Raw genomic sequence first — 25,922 nt, 5'->3', positions numbered from 1 at the left:
GAGAGAGGAGTGAGAATATGTGAAAGGGATGGCTCTGCAGACACCCAGCTCAGTGCAGAGGAGGGGCAGGAGGTGCTCCAGGTACCAGAGCTGCAATTCCCCTGCAGCCCTTGGAGCAGACCATGGGGAGGCAGCTGTGCCCCTGTAGCCCATGGAGATCCATGGGGATGCACAGATCCCCCTGCAGCCCTTGGAGCAGGCCATGGGGATGCACAGATCCCCCTGCAGTCCTTGGAGCAGACCATGGGGAGGCAGCTGTACTCCTGCAGCCCACGGAGATCCATAGGGATGCACAGATCTCCCTGTAGCCCATGGAGGAGACCCACAGCAGAGCCAGGGGGATGCTTACTGCAGTGCTCAGAGCTGCATCTGACACTCTAAAAAGGTTCAGTATGATCCATTTTGGGTCTGAGCAGCATTTAATTCCTTCACTGTGTGCTCACATCCCAGAGGTGTTGCAGACAGTGATTTTCCCCATTAGTGCTTTTTGTGATTGTCACAGAACATGGCTCGTGCAGCAGCAGGGTGTATGTCTTGTAAGACAGAAGTGCATTTCAAATTGTGCTGGGTCTACATCCAGCTTGTCTGCCATACATTTAAAGCTGAAATCACTCCAGCATTAGCTACAGCTCAAAAGGAGACACATAACTCACTTTACATGGAAGCATACTTTGATATACTCTTTCTTCAGACAGCAGGGATAAATGACTTGTAGGAAGACACCATTTGCAGGACAGAAAATTTATGTTGCAGAGACTAGAGATTTTCTAAAGCTTTATTATTGATACAACGAATCAGTATTTGCTACTCGATGTAATCTTGGCAGCACAACAATATGGTTTTTACTGTTTTGAAAAGAAATGGAAATGCAAAGTAGCTGTTTTATTTCAAAATAGCATCACATCAATCAGTCTTTGTTTGTTTTGAAGGAGGTGTATGTGTAGGGCTGTTAGATGACAGGTCTCAAAATGCAAAATGCAAAATACTTGGTAAAGTATTTTACCTTTGTAAAGTGACTGTTATAGATCAGATTCCGCATACCACTGTTTTCATTAAAACAGCTGAATATGAAAAGAAGAACCCGCTAATATTAAAGAATAAATCTTGCTCTCATTCATTGGTTTACTCACCTCCTTTTCTTGCTCCCAATCCCAATAGGTATTATCTCATGAGATCTCTCTTCACCTCTATATTGTTGACTGGGTCCCATTAGCTGAAAACATCCTCCTAGATGTTTTCAGAAAAAGAGTAGGAATTCTTGCTTGAGAATTACTAGAATTTACAAAAATCAACAGGATGATGACATGCAGTAGGAATGATGCCACCCAAAGCGGAAGAAAAATGCTTCAGTCCTTTCTCACACAAGATTTGCAGTGCTATCATTGGGAATTCTGCTTCAGCAATAGCTTGTAGAACTGACATTAAAAAAATTCCACAGAATATAAACGGAATTTATGACATAACAAATAATATTTAATATATAGCATTGAATGCATACACATCAATACCAGTGCCGTAACAACAAAACAGAACTTGTAAAATTAGCAGCAGTTTTTTGCAAGTACAAAAATACACATTTTTTTCAGAACATATATAATAGCAAAATTTAACAGGATATATTATACAAACTCAAAGCATTTAGATAATGCATTACTCCAATATATTATATGATGTAGGACACAGACAGTGAGATTGAGTGCACCCTCAGCAGGTTGGTAGGTGACAGGATGCCGAGAGGTGCAGCTGACACAACAGAAGGACGAGATGCCACCCAGAGGGACCTGGACAAACTTGAGAAGTGGGCCCATGAGAACTTCAGGAGGTTCAACAAGTCTAAGTGCAAGGTGCTGCACCTTGCCCTGGGTCAGGGCAAGCCCAGATACAGCTACAGACTGGGAGAGGAACTCACTGAGAGCAGCCCTGCTGAGAAGGACTTCGGAATGCTGGAGGATGAGAGGCTGGCCATGAGCTGTCAGTGTGCTCCCACAGCCCAGAGAGCCAAACGTGTCCTGGGCTGCATCCCATGGCGGGCAGCAGGGCCAGGGAGGGGATTCTGCCCCTCTGCTCTGCTCAGAGCCCACCTGCAGGGCTGCATCAGCTCTGGGGCCCCAGCACAGGGAGGACAGGGACCTGCTGGAGTTGGTACAGAGAAGGACCATAAAGAACATTAGAGGAATGGAAAATCTCCTCTGTGAGGAAATGTTGAGAGTTGGGATTGTTAAGCCTGGAGAAGAGGAGGCTTCAGGAAGATCCCACTTAGGCCTTCCATTACCTTAAGGGGGCTTATAAAAAGAAGGGAGGTGGCTTTTTATACAGGCAGATAGCAGCAGGACAAGGGGCAAAGTTTTAAACTAAAAGAGAGCAGGATTAGATTAGGAAGAAATTCTACTCAGAGAGTGGTGAAGCACTAGAACAGGTTGCCCCAAAAAGTTATGGATGCCCCATCCCTGGAAGTATTCAAGGCTAGGTTGAATGCGGTTCTGAGCAACCCGGTCTAGTGGGAGGTATCCCTGTCTCTATGGCAGGAGGTTGGAACTGGATGATCTTTAAGGTCCTTTCCAACCCAATCCATTCTGTGGTTTTATGTTTTAGATGTTGCATAATAAAATTACCTGTGTTCTGCTTGCAATAATACATAATGCCATTTACAGCAATGTTAAGAAACTATTCACAACTTAAACATGAACAGAACAACCAACAAAGCACAGTAAATGAAACGTAGAGTTGCAAGGTGTTAGTTACAAGATTCAGCATTTCCCTTTACATATTTTTGGGCTTACTTTTTTCTTTCTTTTGCAGCATGAAAGAAATAACTACACCTATTGAACATACTGTATAAACATACAGAAAACAACACACTTACTCCTTGGAGGACAATGAAGGTAATATTTATCAGTTACAGAACAGTAGTATAGTACCACAGTTATGGAAGCTATGCTGACTTTGCACGCTACATCAAAAGCACAAAGGACTGGGACTCACATCTGCAAGGCTCAACACTCGAGTGCTCAAGGACAGAGGCCCAGCAGGCAGCCTGCTGCCCTCGCAGGGTCAGGGAACAGGACACTGGCCTTAGTTACCTCCTGGGTCCCTTCCAGATTTTCAGGAGATTTCTGTTTGCTTGCTTTTCAGCAATTTTTATTATTCCTGCAATGTTCCTGCAAAGCTTCATATTGGAACATTACTCAGTTTCCTAAAAAAAGAAAACCTGTGAGTCTGGGGACTGCTCAATTAAATTTGAACAATCTGGATGTTAAACTTAAAATGAACACACATCAACACCAAAGGCATTTTCTTTATGGTGTTTATTTTAAGCATTAAAATTCCTCTGCAAAAAGCTTTGGTCAGTCTCTTCAAACTTTGGATTGCTGTAATGCTTTTCTAGACCTCCTCTTTGCTCATGAAGTCCGTCTCTCCCAGTGACTTTCAGAGGCAATGGCTGAAGGTCAGGCTTAATGCAACAGCCATCGACTCCATCAGTAGGTTTCAGGGGTGCTGACCTGCGGCTGGGCCCCACCAAGCCCCTCTCAGCCCCAGTGTCAGTAGGTTGTGGAGATGGTGGCACTGTGGTGGGTGGAAGGAAACAGTCATCAGCCACAGCAGCAGCAGCAGTGTCCTCGTGTTTCTTTAGCAACTGGAAAGTGCCATCAAAAGGGGAGGAGGTTTCACTGAAGGTAAACAGAGCCTGGTCTGAGAACTGGGAGAAAGCACTGTCCAGGGAGCAAAGTGACGACACAGATGGAGATGTCCCAGAAGAAGACTGGCTAAAAGAGCTAAATCCTGAGCAAGTATTTAATCCCTCTGGCGTTGGAGGCAGGAGACTATGAGACAGGTCTTTCCTTTCAACATTTTTGTTTGTGTTGTCACTTCTACCAACACCAATCCCTACAAGCAAGCTCTGATTGCTGAGCTTTTGCCTCTCCACCTGCAGCGACCGGCGCTGGCAGAGACATTCCTCATCTTGGTGAGGCAGGACCACGTCACAGCTGGCTTTGCGTGTGGCCTTCTCGCGTGGCCCGGCATCCTCGGCACGGCCGGAACCGCAGCCCTGTAGGCCAACCGCGGGCTCGGAGGAGCGCCGGTGCCTCCGCACAGCCTTGGGAGCACCCGAGGCAGCTGCTGATGTGACACCACTGGAGTAGGGAGACTTGCTTGAGTTTTCTTGCAAGGAAAACTTCGGGTGCGCGTTGTCAGAAATTTCCAACTGCTTCAGTTTGGTTTGGCTTTGGATTTCGTCCACTTCTGTCTGCTCCGAATCGCCATCGCTCAGAGTGAAGACAGACTCCCTGCTTCTGTAATCCTGATCACATGTTTTAATCCAGTCACTGGAGGAAGAGTCAGCTTCATCATTCGCCTCATTTTCCAGGCTGTCATAGGAAGAGTCGTTCTGATGGAGAGAAGCAACATCTGCAAGGACAAACCAAGCATTAACACATCAGTGACTGAACCGCCCTCTTGACAAGCAGCTTCTTTTTATTGTTGTGGGTTTTTTTTTCTGGCAAGTGTCCTTTACTTTCAGGAGCATTTGCCTTTTAAAGATTCTTCAAGCAAAAGTACTAATAATTTCATAAAAAATTACTCAGTGAATTTTGAACTGGAGAAGCTAAAGTGAGTACTAAGCTACTGGTCAGTCAAGAAATACAGGATAATGGCACAAATAAGGGTTGGGGGGATTTTGTTGTGATTTTGCTTTGGTTTGTTTTTTTAAGTGGATAGTAGCTCATCCAGCTGTAAACGATAATTTACATACATACATACATATATGGCAATTTATTTATTTTTTCTTTTCATTATTGGACATTGAAAGCAACATTTAACCTTTCTTTCATTCTTTTAGACAAATGAAGAGAACAGGGTATACTTCTTACCTCTATTTCTTCCAGAAAATACAATATTTTTAAGAGCAACACTGTGAAGTTTTAGGCTCAGCTTAAACAGCCACCTCATTTGCACTGAGCAGTGCACCTGGACCCTATCCTGCACCTGCAATAATTGGAATTACATTAAATTTCTTTTGCTCTGGGTTAGGCTAAGCTGTCTTATCTCACATTTGCAGCAGACACAGTTCATGCACGGGCAGTCACCATGCCTCAGTGCCTGCCTGAAAGCTCATTCAGTTGCTGTGACCCTGCTGTCATGGGTCTGAGCTCTCACTGCCAGCACATCCCAGCACAGCAGATCCCACGTGCTTCACTCCTGGGGAGGGGACATGCCAAATTTCACCCAATCTCTCTGGAGGCAGAGCATTAGGAGTTTGAAACAGCCACACACGGTCAGTCAGACATGCTGACACAAGTGTCATTACCACTTTCAGGACAGGCCACCTGTGACAAAATCCATTTTACAAAAATGCTGCTTTAGAAATACTTTAGGGAGAGACACAAAACTCCAGTCAAAATCAGAGGGTTGGAGAGAAAAAAAGCATTAATGATAATCTGGAAAGCTCTGTCAACTAGTCTGCCAAACACCTTCAGTCACCAGTTCCATGATTCTTCTGTGCTAGCAACAAAATCTGGATGTCCCATTGAAACTCTGGAGATATCTCTCTTTTGATAGTTAACAGACACTCTCAACCCTAATATAATGGTGTGACAGCTGTATTATGACCATTGTTGATTACTGACCTCCTGATATTTTGGGAAGACACAGGCTGAGGCAAAAATTATAGATTTGAGAGGAAACCTTCACTAATTTTTTTCTTTTTTTTATTTTCTTTGTTTCCCCTCCCTCCTTTTTTAACCGGAGAGGTTCAGATGACCGGTGTAAGAGCAAGTCTTTGTGAAAGCATTTTGTGATATGATCCAGGTCTATGGTAAATTGAATCAGTAATTATGACCAATTCTTTGGGGAATTGAATGGAAAGAGAACAGCAGTATCTGGGAACACCCCATGAAGAAGGAACGGCATTTTCCCATGGAATATACCAATCTTTTGCCTGGCTGAGTTTATCTGTCTTAATGGGATCAAAACATCAATCTGCATTACCTGAGCTGTTCTCTCTCTTGCACGTCATCAGTATTTCTCCAAAGAGGGAAGTAACTTCATCTCCAAAAATCCTGCAACAATTCTCAATGAGGAACTGTACCAGACTAGAAATCTGCAACAAAGCAATGGGAGAGAGATGTCAGATCTTCTATTACTCAACTCAGGACAAGCTCACCATATATATGAGGAACAGGAGCAAACTGTCATCCATGAAGGCAGCCAGGAGCTACTCTCTCGGTCTCCTGGGCTGAATAAACTGTCCTGGTACACATCCTTGTAAACATCTTTTCCATTCTACTCTGTCCTGTTCCGAGGTCACCACAACCAGAGATCTTCTTGATGAGGGAAGCATTTTGCTGGGCATTGCTTTATGACCTCTCTCCCCTTCTACCAGGAAGGTTATGAGAATGGATTGATGAATGTTTCTGGAGCCCTGATAAGAGGACAAGTCCTGATTTGAAGAGGTACTGAGCGTTCTCATGTTTGCAACCAACAGCGTGGTTGAATGGGATGAAGGTTGGTTGGGTTTTCTGCTACACCAAAGTGTTTCCCACCTTTTTAATAAATTCACTTTCTATATCAGGAGTGGAGGATACAGGAGGCCAGAGTAGGCTAGGTGCAATGCAGACTGCTAGATTAAAGGCATTCATCTGGTTCTCTTCAGATCGCACTTCTATCCCATGCAGCACTCCAAAGATGTAACGCAGGAGAACAACATTAGCTCTGGGGAGATGCTCTAGTAACCTGAAAACATATAAAAACAGAATTCTTCACATTAATGACCACTTTCCATAGAGATACACAAGTCAAGATAATGGAAATGCAGAAACAGGGTAACATGGTCCACTAATTAAACCAGGGAGGGCGTCAAAGAGACGTTTTTGTTCCTGTTTTAAAAAAAATAACTGCAAGTTGAATATTTGTGATTCTGCATTCTGGGATATACATTTGTAGGAAAAGAATGTAGAGAATATAAATAACTACCTTTGGATGCTTTTTATCTTCTCTTCATTATTTCCTTGATCCAGCACAGAGACCCACTTATCACATAGCTGGGATGATAAAATACTGCCTGGGATGTTGCGAAGAAAATCCTTATCAAGGGAAAAGAAGAACAAAACACGTGAGCAGCTGTTCTGGGGCATGTGAGGGAGTAGGAATAAGATACACAGATAAAAGAGGATGTATCAATAGGACAGCACTTGCTGGTAAGTATATTGTTACACACAACTACCAAAACCACAAGAAAATCATCTGAGATAGAGGCATTTTAGATTAGGCTTAAAGTGATTATTTTCCAGCCTTTCTCTACCTTTTCCTGTCAAAATACAGGTATTTGAATGCTTCATCAGATATTGCTGAACTAAAAAATCTGCAGTGAGACCAGTTATTCTGATGTTTAATAATATCTGTCTTTACTTATCACTTCACTTCATCTGTAGTCCCTGTTTCTTCTCCTCAGCTGACAAGCTCAAATACCTCCTGACCATAAGCACTCCAAGGCATCACTACCTTCCTTCCCCTAATCAGTGGAGTACTTAAACTAATCATTGATTGTCCTGCTATTCCTCTTTCCTAACACTTCAACCGTGAGCATGGAAATTGTTGCAGTTTAGGAAGAAGGCCAAATCCTAACTTCCCAAAATAGATAGGGTGAGGGAAGCTATGATGCTTTTTTTGCACAGGGAACGTTTGTTTTGACATACAAGACTGTACAATGCATGGAGAAAATAATCAAAATACTTATGGCAACACTATAAACTCACTAGGATTTGCAGTGTAGGGTAGTACTGATGTGTAAGGAGACAGGTCTGCAAACATGCCTTTTAGAATTTCATATGCAGAGGGTAACAGGACCAGGCCATAGCACAGACCTCAGGAAAGCTGTCAGCAAAACAAGCTGGCTACTCCTCTTCCTCATCCTAATTCAGTGGTAGCCTCCTGTGGAGATCCTCACAAGGTTAATGCGCCACCCATTCTTGTTAATTCATTCCTCTTTGGGCCTGTCCCTGGAGAAAAGCCCTCCCTGGTTGAGCACAGGATCTGTGCTGCTCTCACCCAAAAAGAGAGACAGGAACAGTCTTCACATACCTTAAACAAAGATGCTGTCACAAATATGGATTCACGGGCCAGGTCCACTTCAGTGCCTGAATCAAGCTTCTCCTTTAGCTCTTTGAATGTTTTTGCACTTCCAGAGCGTCTGAAAATACCCTTGGTGGAAGGCCCCTCTTGGTAAAGGAGGGAAAGCATGTCCTAAAAAAATTAAAAAGGCAAAGAGGATTTCCCATAAATATGTTTTATTGTCCAGCGCCACTAAAATGTAGTTTTGCCATTTTGGCCACAGCTGAAAACCTTTTTGTCCTAAAAAATATCAGAAATCAAACACAATCTAAGCTCAAATCTTGCCAAACAGCACAGCAAAGCTGTGATTTGGGGCTCTCATTTTGGAAAACATCCCCTCAGAAATACTGTGCTGCCACTGCTGAGCACTAACTTTTTTCATGACCTTCCAGGACCTGTGCAAGTTTCAGCCAAGTCATTTAAACATATAAATGCTGTGGTGTGGGAAAAGGAGAATGGTCTATCTAACTCAAAGCTTGCATTTGACAGTGGCCTCAGCCATACATTGCTTTGCAGAAAGATATCAGACCCTCACTGCTCATCACTGTAGTTAATATTATCACCAGCCACAGATAGAATTCTGTTTCACTGTTGATATCTGAAAAAAAGAGATTTTTATCTAAACTAGAAAGTGCTTTGTTTGCTAATATATATCTGCACTTCTACACCAGATCAGAGTCAGGTTTTTACCCCTTTGCTGCTTCTGAGCAGTATCAGACTCTGCAAGCAGCTCAGGGCTGTCAGCAGAACCAGCTCTGAGGCAAGGTGCTCCTGCTTGGGAGGTCACTCCAAGGGGGATAAAGCTCAGCTTGTGGCTTCCCTGAAGCCAGTGAGGCTGCAGAGGATTAAACAAGTAGACAGCTTATTACAGAGAAGGGAAAACAAGCAGATTCCTGCCTAGTTTTTAAAATAACAGAAGGGACTGATATTTTCTGTTAAATAATAAGAGGAAAACAAGGAGAAAAAGAAATGCAGAAACTTCTCCTGAGATACTGTGCTCAGGATGTTTGCCAGATGCTTAGTTTGATGCTTAGTTCTCTGCAGTCTCCTGAGGGCCATCTCTCAGACATGCAGGTGAACTCTTGCAGGCCTGCTCCTTGCCATGGAGAATCTGTCATGGTTATCCCTTTGAAAGGGGAAACATGTGCAGACAGTCTCTGGGATTATCTGTGTGCATGCAGTGGCCTGAGAACCAAGTTATCAAAAATGACGGCAAGAAAAGAGACAAGGAGGAGGGGTCCTGGGATACTGCTCCATCATCATTAAACTGAATTAGTGAACAGTAATGGATAAGGAATGGAGTCTGGGGACTTTCCTAGTCTGAGCTGTAAGGTAGGTCCTCCTGCCAGACAGCACAGCAATTAGGTCTAATGGAAGCTAGTACTTTTGATTTTATTCTTTCATGTTTCTTTCTCACTCTTGCAGAAGTCCAAGATCAAGAATTAATGGAAGTGCAGATGCTTTGGAGGAGTACCTTCATGGCAGCAGGACTCATGTCAGCATTTTCATTCTCTTTGCAGGAATTTAGAGCTCTCCCATTAAAACAGGCCGAGCCCCACAGCACAGGAAGTTAGCACATAAACAAACCCTTTCAAAATACATTTTGAACAAAATATTCACAAGATAAAAACGGGAAGCCCCTATTAAACTAACAAACCTAGATGAAATTGCATGAAGGAAGCTATGGTGCAAGACAATTCAGTGTGGCAATGGCTAAAAGAGAGTCCTTCAGCTATGAAAGCAAGTTGCAAGCTCTGAAGCAGTTATCCAGCATGCCTGCAGCATTCATCCCTGCTATTTTTTCTCTTGCAAGTAAATCCCATTCAGTTCCCCAGTATTCTATTTTCCAGAGATGATGCATGAATTCAGAAGTTCTATTTTGTGGTATAAACACAATGTTTAAAATTCAAAGCATGAAGTCTACCAAGCTGTGATTCTATGCTTAGCAATTTTGGGGATTTTTTCAAAATAAAAATTTACTATTATTTATGTGTTGGAGAAATTTCTGAAGTGCAGCATTGGCTCATCTCTTAAACAGAGAGAAGGAGAGATCAGGTGATCATAGCCACACAGAATCCATCTCTGGAGAGCTTATTTAAATAACCTAAATAATAAAAATGCACACTTCTCCTTCAAAAGAAAACACTATTAAAAGACCTGGAACATCCTGGTATGATTCACTATTCAGGCAGCAATAAAGCAGCACACCAAGCACCAGCTTAGGAGACAGAACACCTCCTCTTGTAAACTGGTGTGACCCCGCTGATTTCAGCGGGGTTCTGGCAATTTCTTCCAGCCAGAAGTCAGGATGAAGGGCCCAATCCTGCAGGGCTCATTCCCACTTTGTAAATACTTCATCTGCTGTACTGACAACAGGGCCTTCTAACGACCAAAATTGTCACATACACGCCTTAATTATGACTAGGAATGGGCTCTAGGACAACCTTTTTCATGCTCCTAGTTGGTTTTGAGAGCGCCCATAGCACCACAGCTCCCTCAAGACAGGATGAAAAGATGCTACTGTAGTCTCTACACTGCCACCTATTTTTTGCAGTGCTGCTGTCAGACCAAAAATGAGGACTCAGGATGCTTGCCTGCCCTGGAATGACTTCAAGGCTCTGAAATTGCCTGGTTATGGGCAGGTGGCATTTTATGCATGCGTGGGCTGCCTATATGGGACAGTGGATGAGACATTTATGGATGTGGGGATTTTACAGAGATCTTGGGAGTAGTTTAAAAAATATGTGTGAATGTGGCATTTATTTACACTGTGTGAGCGAGGATTAGAGAACCAGCCTTATAGCATGGGCTATAAAGGAGAAATAGCCCAGAGCAGCAGACTGATCACATGCATTTCTCAAGCTGTTATTAACTGGGCCTGACCACAGAATATGCTCAAAACCAAAGTTCTTGCTGGGAATCACAAATGAGGTTTCCCTATGGAAACCTTTCTGGCTTCTTTGCTTGGGTAATTTCAATGTCCCATTTACAAACATATCCTCATTTACCCCACGGAGAAATTCCACCACTGTAAGACCCAACCCTGAGCCTGGGACTCACCAAGAGGGGTTTGGGCAGGTTGTCATCCTCACAGATGGTTGTTAGTAAGAGGCCAAAGAGCTTCCCAGGAACAGCAGATGTTGAGGAGAGGGGTGCATTGTCCAAGTGAGTGCCTGGGCCACGCCAAAAAGCCCAATTTATGATAGATCTTTTCCTTTTAAACGATTTTTGGCTTAAGTCTGGGGAAAGAGAAGGGTGTTTATTACGAGAAATGCATTTCAATTCTAGTTCCAGTATTTGGGTTTTGGTGGTTGCTATGGTTTCAAAGGAAAAAATGTCATGAACTCAACCAACTCCTTGCATCCAGCTAAGCCTAATCCACCATGCACATAGCTCTGTGGGTGTGAGTGTGAGTGTGTGTGTGTGTGTGTGTGTGTGTGTGTAGAATGTGTTGCCTCACTCATGCCCTGAAGGGGATCACCAGGATCTGTCCTGCACTGCTGGAGCAATGTCAGCACTCTCCACCAAGTGCAGGATGGCAAACCTCAGCCTGCTGACTTCACACAGCTGCACTCTGCTAAATAACTCATTTTCCACCCATGGCGGCAAATCCACTGCCCTCACCTCAGCAGGTTGTCCAGGGTGATCCTAGCTCTCCTGACAATGTGGGAGACTCTCCCCACAAATACCACCAGAGAATCAACTAATGGGATGGGGCATTTTCAGACCAGGAAAGGCCACTGCCTTGGCTCTCTTCTCCACAAAGCAGGAGTATCATCAGTGTCCTCACTCCAGGCATTTGCTGACTGTGGCCCAGGGATGGTGCCTGCCCTTTAATCACTGCCTTCCAGATGGCATTGCAGCACGCTGCCAGCACACTGATGGGCTCTGCTTGTCCCCACTGTAACACACCTCATCAGACATCAACTAACTGAAACTCCTGTCTGGAGGGTGGAGAGAAGGAAGTACTGGTATTGGGACACAAAAATGGGGTTTTTATATGACTTTTCTCAACATCAGCCACGGTCTTCTTAACAGCATGGGTTACTGCTAAAGGGAAAAGGAGGGCAGACTGTTTATGACAGAAGCACTGACTGGGAAAAACTTAATCTGATATATTTTTCCTTTCTGAGATGTTTTCAAAGCCAATCAGCATTGATTTAGTTGCTTGCCTACCCCATACACATTTTAATTAGCTGGTTCTCCCAAACATTTTACTTTCTGCTGTTGTGGAGGCCAGAACCAAGTCTTGAAGAATTAAGGATTGTGGTACAATACCAGATTTTTCTCTCCAATACTTTATTCTCTCCTATACTTTATTAGAATTTGGTTTTTAGCTCAAAGAGTGATTTTCATTATAGATCATTCCATTCCAGATCATGCTCCCTTTGGGAATGGGTGGAAGTCTTTTCATTAGATGCTAACAGGATGAAAAGTTACAGTTTAACTAAAAATGTGAACATATGAATGTGAAAGCCTGAAGAAAAATGCTTTTCATAAAAAATAATGAGGATATACATTTTAAGCAGTCCAAAGCTTCAAGAAATGTAAGTCTGGCAGGATCTAACATTATGTTTTGGGAGACCATAACTGATCTGTAACTTTCAAAACGATAATTTCTCCTTCAGATGAGCAAGATATTGACACCTGATAGATACTGACACCCGAATAAGGCTTGTTTCACAAACCAAGGTTTGCCAGCATTCTAGTGACACAACAGCAAATGCATACTGGTGTTTTTTCTGTAAACCCTGTAGATCTCAGTGGAAGCAAAAATTAAGATGTTATTTTGGAGAACAAGGAATAGCAGAAGTGAAGAAAAAAAAGAGTTTTAAAATTAGGAACTCTTCTCAGTCTCTTACTGATTGTTCCCCCCCTAACAGCCATGTCTCAAACTGAGAATGTGAAGAAGGGGTCATTGCAACAAACTGCAGCTGTCCCCTGGGACAGGAAGGAAATCTTAGCCAGTTCTTCAGCACACCAGGGCAGAAACCAACAACTGATGTGTGGCAATGAAATGCCCTGTCCCTTAAAAACTAACATTCACTGAAAACCGGGAAAACTCATCCTTTTCATACCCCCTTTTTTAAGGGTATTCACAAGTCTTAAGCTGAAGAGGAGATGAAAAGGGGTGAGTGTTCACTTTCTTTCCTTGAACCTGCGCGAAGTTATAATACTAGGACAAAGCCAGACTCCTCTCAGCCAAGACAGCTGCCAATTATTGCTCTGCAGAAGTACTTCCACACAAAGACCTCATGGCCTCGCTCTGGTGGATTATTCTAAGCCAGAATCAGAAAAAAGTAATACCAGTTTGTTGGAAAATATTGGTCAGAGCTCACAGCAGCCACCTCTTCTTGCTCATATTTTACATGAAGGGAATATCTAGTCATAGTTAATGCCCTAGCCATGGAAATGGCATTTCCTCTCCTTGGAACTAATCAGAAACTTCTAAATAGATCTTCAGCTCTATTTAACAATGTGCTCACGAGCATAATTTAATGGCTATGTTTAACTGGCAGGTGACCATTCCTGTTACATGCTGAAAGGCTACAGCAGAGGCAACAGAAACACCCCATTTCTTCCACACAGAAAACTCTCCTGTACTGCTTTAACCATCCTGCCAGGACAGTTGATGCAATTACACCACCACTTTTGGTGTCCACACAGCCACTTACATGATGTGAGGGCCAGCTGTCAGTCACACCTGCCTGTCAGCACCTGCACTTCTGTCCCACCCTGGTGCACACTGCTGGAGCTGGCAGCTGCTCCTTGCTGCCTCCAGCAGGGACAGCATGTCCTGCACTTGGTGTCCCACTGCAGGGAAGTGATGGCAGGGAGGACAGCACAGCATGTGGCAGTGGAGTGTGGGGTTACAGATACTGCGTTGACTCTGTAAATTCACCCTGTATGTGGCCGTGTGCCCAGTGGGTACCCAACACAGTTGGCTTGCTGATTTGAAGCTCAAAAGCCAGATCATAGCCTTGGCTTGCATGCAGGTAATTTTTGCCATTTTCCAAACCCACAACAGTCAGGAAAAGCACAAGGAACAGCACTGTAGGGTGAGATAACCTGCTTTGCAAGCAGTTACACCTATACATCACTTTAACAGGTTTTGTCTGATGAAAGAAGGAAAGGTAAATGTGCTAAAAGCCTCTTTCTCCCATTTAGCACAGTCCCTGTGCATGACCTGCAGATTGCCCCAGGCTTCTGCTGCCCCAAGCCAGGCTCACTCCACTCCTGCAGCTTGCACAGCACTGATGATAACACATCTGCATTAGAACTCTACAGGCCTGATTTGCATTTCTATTTTCTTTTGCCAGTCAACATCAGCTGCCAAAGCAGGGCCTGTAAACCTAATTACACCCCTTTGCTAGACTGCCTCATTCTTAAAATATGCCATGAAGTAATATATGATACAAATTACTGGGAGGGGGATGGATGAATGCATGTGGAAAGGAAATTAATTTATATAAAATATAATCAATTTCCAGAATAATTTGTAATGGACTCTGGTATAGCTTCACTGTATTTAATTTCTAAAACCATTACAAATGGATTCTATTAATATTCATATATTGTGGGAGATCTTAAGTATTGGGGAGTGCCCAAGATAACAGTGTGGATGTTATTTTTTCTATGATACGGTTATTAATGGTGAAGTAGGGCAGAGTTCCTAGTTGAGCTGAGAATGCTAGTGTGTTAAGAACAACAAAAACACACTATGGGATGTATCCTTGCCCTAAGTCTAACCTCCCAATCCTGTCACTATCTCCTTATTTGTTTTATCATGAGCAGAGCGCAGTCATTGTGTCATTGACAATAGAGTGCAAAACGGAGTGCAGATGCTCTTATTTTTGCAGCATCAAGGCCAAAGGCAGAAGAAAATATTATCTTCTTTATTTTACTCAAAGAGCACTGAAATAAAGTCCTATTCACTCAGTTCTATTCGCTCTACCTCATCTAGGTACCCAGGTAGCTGCCTAGACTTTGCCACTTGAGGGTCCCAGTGAGGCAGTGCTGTCCTAAGTACTTTATGAGATGAAGGACCTCCCAAATGTCGCATGGGAATTCTGTGCCAAAGCCTTGACTCTTGAACTGTGAAACCACCCTGTCTAGTTACAGAGCACAGCAAGGGCTGCAGAGAGAAGCTCAGCTAACAAGACTCACAAAAATTGCAGGGGAGAGAGAGATTCTGCCTTTCTTTTGCTGACTTTAGAACAATCACTTGACAGGCAGCTTGTCAAAATGTAACTTCCAAAGATGACGCATATACAACGGCACACTCAGATCAGTGAAAGCTACACTGCAGAACCCCCCAAGCAGCTGGAAGATACACCTGCACACTCCTCTGCGCTTCCCACTGCGCCCCCAGCCCGGCACATGTGCCTTCTGCAGCAGAGCCAGGTGGCCAGGCTGTGTGTGGGGACAGATCTGGGCTGAGGGGACAACGTACCGTTCAGCTGCTGGCACACGGCCACCTGGCTGGGCTTCAGCACAAACTGGCACTGCAGCTCCTGGGGCAGCTGCTCCGGCAAGAAAGGGCCCTGGAGCTGCCTGGGGCAGGCACAGGGCTTTGATCCGTGGGGCATGGCGTCACGAATGTGGCTCATTGTAATTCCAAAGGGATACTCGTGGCCTGTTCAAAGAGAAATCGAAATAATCTCTGTTGGATTGACTGGAGACTTGCAAAACTCCATCTGCCCTGGAGGAAAAGCAGATTTTGCTTGCTGGCCTGCAGCACTGTCTCAGTAATCTAAGAATTGTTGCTTTTCTCCATATTTGCACGGGCATAAATCATACACTGGCAGATAGGGAGTTACCATGTCTGGTGTAGTTAAACAGATGTAAAAGTAGAATCGGATCTATTACAGCTGTATCACATAAAAGCCCCTCAGAAAAACATAAAAGTGACTATTTCTGAAATCAGGGTTTACTCTTTCTCCCGCTTTTATTGTGGCACTGAAAGTTTAGGTACTGCTTGCTCACATAATTCTGGAGAGAAATGAGATTATGGGATCAGAGACGTCAAATTTCTGCTGAGCATGCAAAACCAAAAAAATTCCAGTATGGAAGTGATCTTCCCTCCCTTAGCATGTTAAGTCCAACAGCCATCAACTCAGTCAAATGAGACACAATTATGGTTCCTGTCTGAGGCTGAAACAGGAAGGAAACATCAATCGCAGGGCTGATGCAAATGAGCTATGCTTGGCTTTAACCAGCATCCTTGGGGACTACACAGAGGCAATTCATTTCTGGAGGAGCTTTCACAAATGCCACCGGAAAGATGCTTTTCCGACTTGTCTAAAGACCTGGTGGATTAAATATATGAAAAGTGGATGCAATGCTAAGATGTTTTAGTTAGCTTGCAGTTAGACTTGAACACTCAGAGAATGGAAGAGGTGTCATTTGTGATTATAGTATGAAGCTATGGCACAGGCAAACTCTCTGCTTCTGACGTGCACCTGTAAAAAAAGTTTGCCTTATCTAATAAACCTCTGCATAAGCATCAAGAACAGCATCACTTTCATGTCAGATTCTTCTTTTCCAAGGATTGCAACTTGAATTTGCAGTGAGAGTCAGTCAATTAGAAAGCCCTTCCCTATTTCTGAATTCTCTGGTTCTATGTTTAAAGCCATGGATGTGATTTGATCTGAGGAAAATACACAGTAATGGTCAGAAACCCAAAGTCTGGTATGTTTCAAAGGCAAAACAGTTCGCACTCTCTATAAGGTGCACAAGTTAGACATTTTATAAATATTAATGTTGTCTGACTCCAGTGAAGCATTTCTAGCTAAGGTTACTTTGAGAAGGAATGCTAAGATTTACCAGGATTAGATTTGCAGGAGAAAAAACCAGAAAATATACAAGTTTTTCTTGTTCTAATCATCTGCAAACTCATGCAGCACAAGTAATGCTGGGCTTCTACAGGGAAATGTTCTTACTAATGGAAAGGGATTTGTTCTTAGTGAATCATGGGCCAAAGTCAAATCACTCCATCCAATCACTTCTGAGATTTGTTGATTCCTGGTCCTGAAATGTTTTGAAAATCATTTTAGAAATTAATAAGCACTAATTTGCTCCTAATCAGAGGGGAGCTGTCAGCTAGAATGAGAAATATAGGATTGGAAAGGATTGAATCAGTTAACTTGAGTTGTGGAAGGAAAAATCATTTCTCAAAATTCTGCTGAGTTTTGCTGAGGAGGGGACAATGCTGTGGAGGTGTAGGAAGAAATATGGGAAAGCTGGACAACCTCCAGAAGAGGAGGTGACTGGAGAGGCCAACTCTGCAGAAACTCTGGGGCTCATGCAGCAAAACTGGGGCAGAAATAAATGAACTTCTTCAACCTCTTAGTGACACAAGCAGACAATTGCTCTTCAAAACAAAGGATCATCATTTCCCTAACTCTGCAGAGAGGCATACTCATGTGATAGGGAAGTAAGAGAAAAAATAGGAAAAACAAAACAAAAGAGGAAACTGAGCTTCAGTCTTCTCTCTATTTCTTGCGTCTACAGCAGTAGTAACTGAGTGAATATTGAAAAACAAAACAATGTCAACAACTTACCAATAAGAGGGTAAGGAGCATGTTCTCTTCCTGAAATCACCCATAGCTTGTAGTCTTTTTCAGAGCCCTTTAAAACCAAAATTAAGAATCAGTTTGTCAGCCATTAAGGACAGGTTCTCACATAAGTTTCTCACAATATAAGGATAATCTGCACCTTGCCAGCAGGGTCAAAGGAATCCCCTTTAGTTTTGTAGTGCCCAAGTCTGCCACCAGCAAAATTCCTGCGTGTCTGCCATGTGCAATGTGGTTTATGTGACCTGGGCTCAGCTCTGAGCAGTGAGAGGTGCTGGAGCCCATCATTTCTGAAGAAAAAGGGGGAGATTTGCCCCCAGTTTTTTCCCTCAGACTGGAGTGCCTCCTGGCAGCAGAGGGATGGATGTCAGAGCCCACTTCACTACTCTGCTCCACCCTCTCCACAGCTTCCCTACATCTCTAAGCAGGAGGAGCTCAGGCTGGTGAGCCAACAGCATCCTGTGACTGACACTGGAGCACAGGGCAGGAGCACCTCCACCTGAGCCCACCCTAATGATGTCAAGGCAAGGATGACAGCCCCAGGCTCCTGGCACTCAGTGCTGCCCCAAAATCTTGTTGCAGGGCTGCTGTCAGCCTTTTTGTGCAGCCCTTATGTGTGGAAGGGCTTGGGACTGCTGGATGGTGTTTTAAGACTACTGAGCCCTCTTTTAAAGTGTACAGCAGAGAGGATAAATTTACATCAAAAGAGACGATTTTCAAAAGACTGGGGAATGTGATCATTTTTGGGAAAAGCTGTGAAAACCTCTGATTTAAATAAAATAAAATTAAAGCGAATTCTAAATACTGCCTTTAGCATAAATGTACAAGAGAAAAAGTGGATAAATACACTGCATTAAAAGTGATCTATTTTACCTTAAATCCCTTTTTGGTGACACTATTAAATCAGGATAGTTTAAAATCTAAAAGTTTTCTGGCTATAAAAAGCAATAAATACCTCATGACAGCATTTACTTAGATCCAAAGTTAATTCCTACCTCCTTTTAAACAGACTTGCCCACTATTCTGCATTTTCTGGACCTTCACCCAGTGTTCCTAAGGCTTTTGAGACTCTTCCTACTTGCTGCATGCACCTGATGTAATGCTGATACACCCAACAAAGCCTCTGCAGCTTGCTCTCTGACTGACAGAGCTTTCTGGCCCATATTAGCACTGCTGTTAAGTCAGCTAGCAGGGGGCAGAAGGAAAATAAATAGGCTTTGGAAACATCTCTGATGCCTTGGGGCAAGCAGCCAGGAGCAAATAAATACAGCTGAAGAGCACAAGAAAGGGTATTTGCTTTTCCTTTCACAGACATATATGAAAGGGCTCGTTGCTGTGAAGGGGAAGCAGGGAAGGGAAGGGCCAGTTAAGCGTGGTTGCAGAAGGCAGACTGCTCATCTCTGACTGCAAATGCTGTCCTTTATGGCTTTATGAGGCCATTTGTCAGGATAAATGTGACTGTCCCAGAAAAGTCAGCAAGTGTACTTACAAAGCTGAGAAACCCAAGGCCCTTTCTTCTGCCCCACTTGATAATTTGGAACAGATGATCAATGCCATTTTGCACAAGCTAGCTGTCATTTTACCAGAGAAACCACAGAGGAACAAACCCTGATGCGTTAAACCAGAGTGAACTCAACCAAAGTAATAGCCCCATTAATCACACAATATGTGAAATGTAGTTTTTATAAGTGCCATTGAAAAGTCATGGAGCTCTTTTCAAGTGGTTCTCTGTGGACAGAAATAAAAAACCTTGATACAGCACGTAAGGCAGAGCTTCCTTACAGCCAGAACAATCCTACCAGGGGGCTGGGTGTTTGATTGATATGCAGGCTACAGCTTAATTTATTTAGCTTGTTTGATTTTATTGCTAATCTTATGATACGCCTCTAATGAAAAAAAAAAGCTTTCTGCTATAAAGAAGCAGTAAAAAATGTAGTATCTTAGCTGGGCAAATAATTCTGCAGGCAAGGTTTTACATCTTTCATATGACTTTCATTCTTTTTCTACTTGAAATAAAAACGTAAAGAGGAGGCAAAGGTTGATTGTGATACATACAAAAGAACACAATGCTGAAACCCAACCAGCTCCTTGTCTTGCTAATCTCCAAGTATTCTCTTTAAATATTACAATTTTCCTGGTTTTTCTGTACACAAAGTGAGGAAGTGCAAATGACACCCGTAAAATGGGTAAAAATGAAGCACATCACAATAAAGACTTGCAGCTGTAATAGCACTTAGTCTCCTGATTTTTGGTGCAGAGCAGGGGAGACGATCTGCAATTAAAATCCTAATTTTAATTCACCTTTTATCCTTTTCACCTTGCAATCCCTCTATCGACTCCAGAGATTCCTTAATTAAATGGACTACTGGATTCTGAGCCAGGACCCCAGCCCTGGTGTAAATGAGATGTCTGAGCAGTAACAAGATGGGCAGACACAAATTGCTGTGCCTGGGAAATGCCAAGCTATCAGAACAGACTCCTGCATTAAAAGCCTGTGTAAATTAGGGATAATGGATGCTGGGGAAGGCAAATTCTGAGGTTACTCCAACTTTTGCTGTGAGTCTCCAGAAGCCCCAGAGAAGCATAACAGTGGCATTTTGCTCATCATATTTGACTCTTCACACTCAGGGCTGTGGTAAGGAAAGACTTGTCAGATTCCATGAAATGAGATCAATGTATGCATCATGAGTAAAACATTTTAAAAAACCTTGTTACCCAAACAGCAAGCTGATAGACCAGTTAAAAAGCTGTCACCAGGAGCTTCTGTATGATGATCACTGGTACTGGTTGGAGCCATGCTGTGAAACACAGTGAGAGAAACAGAATTCTTGTCCCTGGCACTGATCCTCTACCACAACTGAGGCACTACCTAGTCTGGTTTAGGGCAAAGGAAGCCAGCTGAGGCAGGACTTGATCTAGCAGGGATCACTGCATCTATCTGGCACACTACCCTGCATTATCATAAGTTCTGTAAAAGCCTTTTTCCAAAACAGTTTCAGGACACTGTTTAAATTGGGTGCATTCAGATTCCATGCACTCAGTTACATTTGTGCATCACATAACTCCAAAGGTCCAAGGATATTTAGAGTACCTGACTGGGACACTTGGGAGCAGTGCAATCTGGGGACACAGCTGATCATGCACGTCTGCACACTTTGAAACCAGCTAACAGGCAGACCAGCAGGCTTCTTGTTCACACTGAAGCATGCAAAAGGAGCTCTATCTAACTCTCACTTCTTGTGTCACGATATCTCCTCTTAGGCATCAGCGAAAGCAACTTGATTTAAAAGCAACTTGAAACGTGACTGATCCCTTACAGGGATGAGAGGTTCACTCAAAACTTTTAAGGCACTTGATAATCTCTGGAGGTCTATATGTTAACAAGATACTTCTGCTGCATTTCAACAACTCTGAACTACTATGTTAAAGGATTTAATTAATGTTCATATCCTAAAACTTGGAAAAAGTGAAGGGGAAGATCTGATTGTTAAAAGTAGCTACAAAGAAAGACTCGTTAAAACTGGTGCAAGGACTTACATTAATTCCCAGCTGCTGCAAGGCCATCAGAATTACATCATTTGCTGTATCAACATTGGTTACATTTAGGGTTTTTGACTGTGAACAGAAAAAAAGAGAAGGGGAAAGTGGAATTAAAAGTTTGGATTTGCAAAGAGTATCGGAAGCACAGTAGCTTTGCATAATTCATTGTTAGAAAAAATGAGAATATCCTGTTAAAATTTTACTTGATAAATATACTACATAGATAAAGGTCTAGCTGTCTGAGACCAAGGTTTGATTCCTCTGCTTTGTCACACACTTTCCATATTTGCTTCCTGCTTCCCCAACAGCTCAATCAGAAGAGAGTATTACAATTACTGGGACATGACTTCCACATTAAAATATGCAAGAAGTCAGAACCACTAACTGCACTTTTATACACTGCATAAAGGAAACATAATGGTTTGATTAATTTAAAAGCATGGAAGTTTCCTTTGAAAAATGAAACATTTCAGGGAGTTTTTTTCAGTGATATATCAATTGTTAATTTCTGTCCTTTTCAACTGAAGATCTCTGTGGTAAGAAAGAATTGTACACAGGCTGTTCATCCCCATAACCTTTCCCACATTCTATATAGATTTCTCAAAGCTAGATTTGGCTTAGTACCAGAAGCACTTCCTCTTGGAAATGTTCCATCCAGTTAAAACAAGACCTTTCCAGCATCCTCCAGAATCTGCAGATAGGCAGTGTGGAAAAGCACAGAGCAGCAGAGACCCCACTTTCTAACCAGCTACAGTGACCGGCACAAAGTGCCAAGCTCTGTGTCGGCCAAAGTGCCACTTCCCACAGCTGTCTTTCCAGAGGGAGATTTCAGCACCTGCTGCCTGGCACCAGTGCTGCTCCTGCCCTGCTGGGCAGCGCCCTGTTCCTCACTCCATGGGCTGCTCCAATGCTTGCAGCACCACACCCACGCTGGCCGGGCCTCCCAGCCAGCTCCCACACACCCAGCACAGGTCACTGAGCCCCTGTTAGAGGCTGGCTTGGCTCTGCCACCAGGACTGCACAGCTTGTGGATTGCAGCTGCTTCATGGCCAGAATAAAGGCTTGGCAGAACCAAAGCAAGCCCACTGCAACAAACCACCCAGGCCCACCTTAAAGAACAGAAGGTGGAAGAGCTGGGATGCAGATGTTTACTGCCAGTCCCAAGAGAGTCTGCAATACCCTGTCGCACATCAGTTTTATGCTGGCCATAAGATGTTCAGGTGAAACAAACCCCTGACAGTTTGCATTTAAAAAAGATCTGAGCTGTACCTTTGTCTAAGACCCTGGCAGTAACAAGCTGCCACTGCAATGAAAGCAAAGTAGTGAGAATACTGTGTATCTTGCTTCAGGACAGATCTGAACGCTCATACCATAAAAAATTTAAATTTGCCTGAAGCAATGACATCTGGCTCTCAGGCGTAGGTCAGCACATTTGCATAAGTTTTGCTCTTGGCTAGAATACAGTTTGTGCCTTGTGTTCAGCCTTCTCTACTGTCCAAAAATGAAATAATTCTTGGGTGTCTCCAGCTGCTGTAGCACAGGAACCACAGCACCGTAAGAACTATGTGCATCACAAGATTTCCATCTGTTCCTCTACTGAATTATTACTGATAATATCTAGACTACAGAGTGTCATTCCTAGGACTGTCAGTATCAAGGGACCATATATGGCACATGAGCTAATTATAGCTAAGGAGAAAAGACACTGCAGAAAGCCCCAACAAACCCTGGCACAAGACTGCAACACCTGAGTGCATGTATGATTTATAGACTTTTACACCTGAGCAGACCTTCATCTGCTGTCCTGCATTTGAACTGTCACAATTATTAGTATTGCTTATTAACTTTTGTCTTAGCAACCTGGCAATTCTGTCATTGTTTACCTTAATAATGATTTTCTGGGAAAAAAAAAAAACAACAAAAAGGCAGATTCCTTTATGCTTACATCTATGCAAATATAGAATTCTAAGTGGAGAGTCATTATTGGGCAAAGACTTACAGTGAAATCTAACTTCTGTGAAAATTTCTTATGCCCTTGTCCGTGCTCCTTAGGATTCTGAGCTTGAAATACAGATGTCACAAGCACAGTTAGAAAGAAATGACATAAAGCAGAGGAAGAATGGTTTGATTATCACTGAATGCTAAGGTATCTCTATGGAACTGGCTACATACAAGAATTTAGCTTACATAGGTTAAAAATTATATACTCAAAAAGACCTTCCTTTACCATCTAGTCTTTGCCTATAAATTCACCAAAATAAATTATTTGATGATTAACATGCTTAGGGCAATTTCAGGGTGCTCTTATACACTGATTTACTGACTTAAGATTATTATAAACAATAAAACAACTGCAACTTTGAAGAATTTCATGAAGGCAGCTGTGGGATTAGATAAGTTTTATAAGCAAAAAAAAAAAAAAGCGAACATTTCTGGAGATGCTTATGCATAAATTCTACTAGAGGTGTTTCTTGGGACTTCACACTGTACAGTCTTTACTTCATGTGCCAGAACCAGTATTTCTTACCAAGCACACTGCCCTTAAAACAGAAATTGTGTATTAAAGACAGGGAACAGACTGGGCGGTCTATGCCAAGACTTTTCGAGGGGCTGAATCCTTAAAGGAGATTGCAAACCAAAGGAAACCGCTCAATATCCAAAGGATTTGCAGGTGACTAGCACTCCTAGGTGATGTGGATTTGGAGCCCAGTTTATCTGAAGAACACTTACGTATGCACAAGTCCCCACGTCCTTTGCAATTATCGTCAGGCGGATGCTTTTAGGATTGTCCTTTTCCTTCTCTTCTCTTATCCGACTGACAAAACAAGTACAAAACAAGTAAATTTTTAATACTGCACACATAAATAGCAAGACACAGATTTTTACAGCAATCAAGCAGTAACTTGGTAAGAAGGAGATGGTTTGCAGATGTACTGCGGTAGAAAGATCTTGAGGACAAGAGAGCACCCAGCAGTGTCTGGAAGGGAGGCTGACTGTGGCCCCTAGTAATGCCCTCTTGCACTAAAGTTCATTGCAGAAATCAGAGTAAGCAGCAGACAAAAAATGGAACAAAATCAAGCTAAAACTACCCATCATTGTGATGCCTGAGTCTGCACTACAGACTCCTCCTGGAATCAGTTCCATCAGTACAGACTAGTTTAAAGGACTGAACAGGAGAACAGTGAAGTGGAAATCATCTCAGCAGGATGATTAAAACAACCCAAGTACTCTGAAGAAGCAGGTAAAGACACAAGCCTCAACCAGAAGAACCGGGCAAACAGAAAACAGAACCCTACAGCACTGGGCATGTTTTTTCAGAACAAAATACAGCCAGCCTTGAGCAGCAGACAGGTTAGAGCAGAGGTTTCTGAGCTGGGCTTGCTTAAATGCCACCACCACGGAAAGAGCTCCAGGCTCAACTCAAGCCATGGTGGCAGAGGCTCCTGTTGCTGCGTTGGGAAGGAACAATGTGTGTCAGAAATTGCTCCAGTTTTCTGCTGAGCACAGAGAAGCAATTCCCTCCTTGCACAGGGATTGTTGCATAAAGCACACAACATCTTCTGAGGGAGAAGGCATGAGATTTTTTTTCTTAATATTCAAAAGAGCTTATCTATCATGATGGCATAAGCACCACAGCTTGGGAATCACTGGTCTAGACCAGGGCTCTTCTCAGTGTCTTTAAAGACCATATAATAAAGTACCTTTGCAAAACAGACAGCCATGTTTCCTTTTGTTCTGCAGACCTGAAAGAATTAAAGGAAAAACAGGACAAATCAGCCATCATTCTAATACCAAAACAGTCCTTCTACAAACCACAATGGAATGAACCTTCTCTTGATTGCAATTTCATAAATACCTACAAAAACTAAAAGGTTTATCCAGATTTGAACGAAAAGTCTGCTTCCCTGCAAAGTCAGCGGAAAACCCTGTCAGGGAGATCAAAATCGCCAGTTACCATTTTTGCCACAGAAGGTAAAGCTTCACCAGTGAATTTCGTAGGAAATGTGTTTAACTCTGAAAGTAATGTCCAAATAGAAGAGGAGGGCACTTAAAAAAAAAAGCTTAATTCAAAAGTTTAAAGGTATTTCCTCAGATACACAGATTTCTTTCCACTCTAATTCCTATTTATTACTTGTTTTATCAGCACATCACAAAGCACATAAAAGCCCACTGTACTTAGTAGGGCTTAACTTCGGACATTTCGAGGCTTATCTCATTTCTCTTTATCTCATGTGTATACTTGGAAGGATAAAAAGCAGCCCAGTAAAATATAGCTAATAATATGACAGTTCAAGGAATCTAACCTAATTTTGCTTCAACTTTCTTGATTTAAATCCTAGCCCAAATGTAACTGCTATTTCCACTGCTGCTTTTGCAAATCTAGTTTTTCAAATTCACACAGCAGGCATTTAGGGAACTACAAACCTACTCGATGCATTCACAAACACATCTATGCATTCACGCATGGCCCTTTAGATTTTTCTTTGTAACTCCAGACATCAAATAATTTCACTTCTGTAAATCTCTAGCTGTTTTTGACTGAAGCTATTGCTTTCTTATTCAACTACTTTCAGTTATCTATAAAGGATCACATACTGTCTTTAGAGCAGAGCTCCTGAAATTTTGGCAAGACTTCAATTGAAAATCAACAGAAAATTTCATCTCTGTTTCGAGACTATTATGTGTAAAAAACAAACAGCA

General features: G+C 42.7%; 1 protein-coding gene across 2 annotated transcripts in view; it reads right to left on the bottom strand.

Annotated features, from left to right (window-relative positions):
* Window positions 1-1,451: 1,451 nt before the first annotated feature.
* The window catches only part of ARHGAP20 (Rho GTPase activating protein 20), a 48,017-nt gene continuing 23,546 nt past the window's right edge, over window positions 1,452-25,922 (bottom strand). For both annotated transcript variants that reach the window (XM_031066089.1, XM_005431706.3), the window contains 11 exons: window positions 24,923-24,964; window positions 23,952-24,036; window positions 21,219-21,296; window positions 17,670-17,736; window positions 15,560-15,742; window positions 11,167-11,345; window positions 8,077-8,238; window positions 6,970-7,079; window positions 6,540-6,729; window positions 5,986-6,097; window positions 1,452-4,407 (listed from right to left, as the gene is read on the bottom strand). In XM_031066089.1, the coding sequence (XP_030921949.1) occupies window positions 3,311-4,407; window positions 5,986-6,097; window positions 6,540-6,729; window positions 6,970-7,079; window positions 8,077-8,238; window positions 11,167-11,345; window positions 15,560-15,742; window positions 17,670-17,736; window positions 21,219-21,296; window positions 23,952-24,036; window positions 24,923-24,964 (2,305 nt within the window). In that variant the 3' untranslated portion in view covers window positions 1,452-3,310. The remainder of the gene's footprint in view (window positions 4,408-5,985; window positions 6,098-6,539; window positions 6,730-6,969; window positions 7,080-8,076; window positions 8,239-11,166; window positions 11,346-15,559; window positions 15,743-17,669; window positions 17,737-21,218; window positions 21,297-23,951; window positions 24,037-24,922; window positions 24,965-25,922) is intronic.

This window comes from Geospiza fortis, unplaced genomic scaffold (assembly GCF_000277835.1).
Source record: "Geospiza fortis unplaced genomic scaffold, GeoFor_1.0 scaffold16, whole genome shotgun sequence".
Lineage (NCBI taxonomy): Eukaryota > Metazoa > Chordata > Aves > Passeriformes > Thraupidae > Geospiza > Geospiza fortis.
The sequence above is the reverse complement of the archived record's forward strand: the minus strand, read 5'-3'. Positions and strand labels throughout refer to the sequence as shown.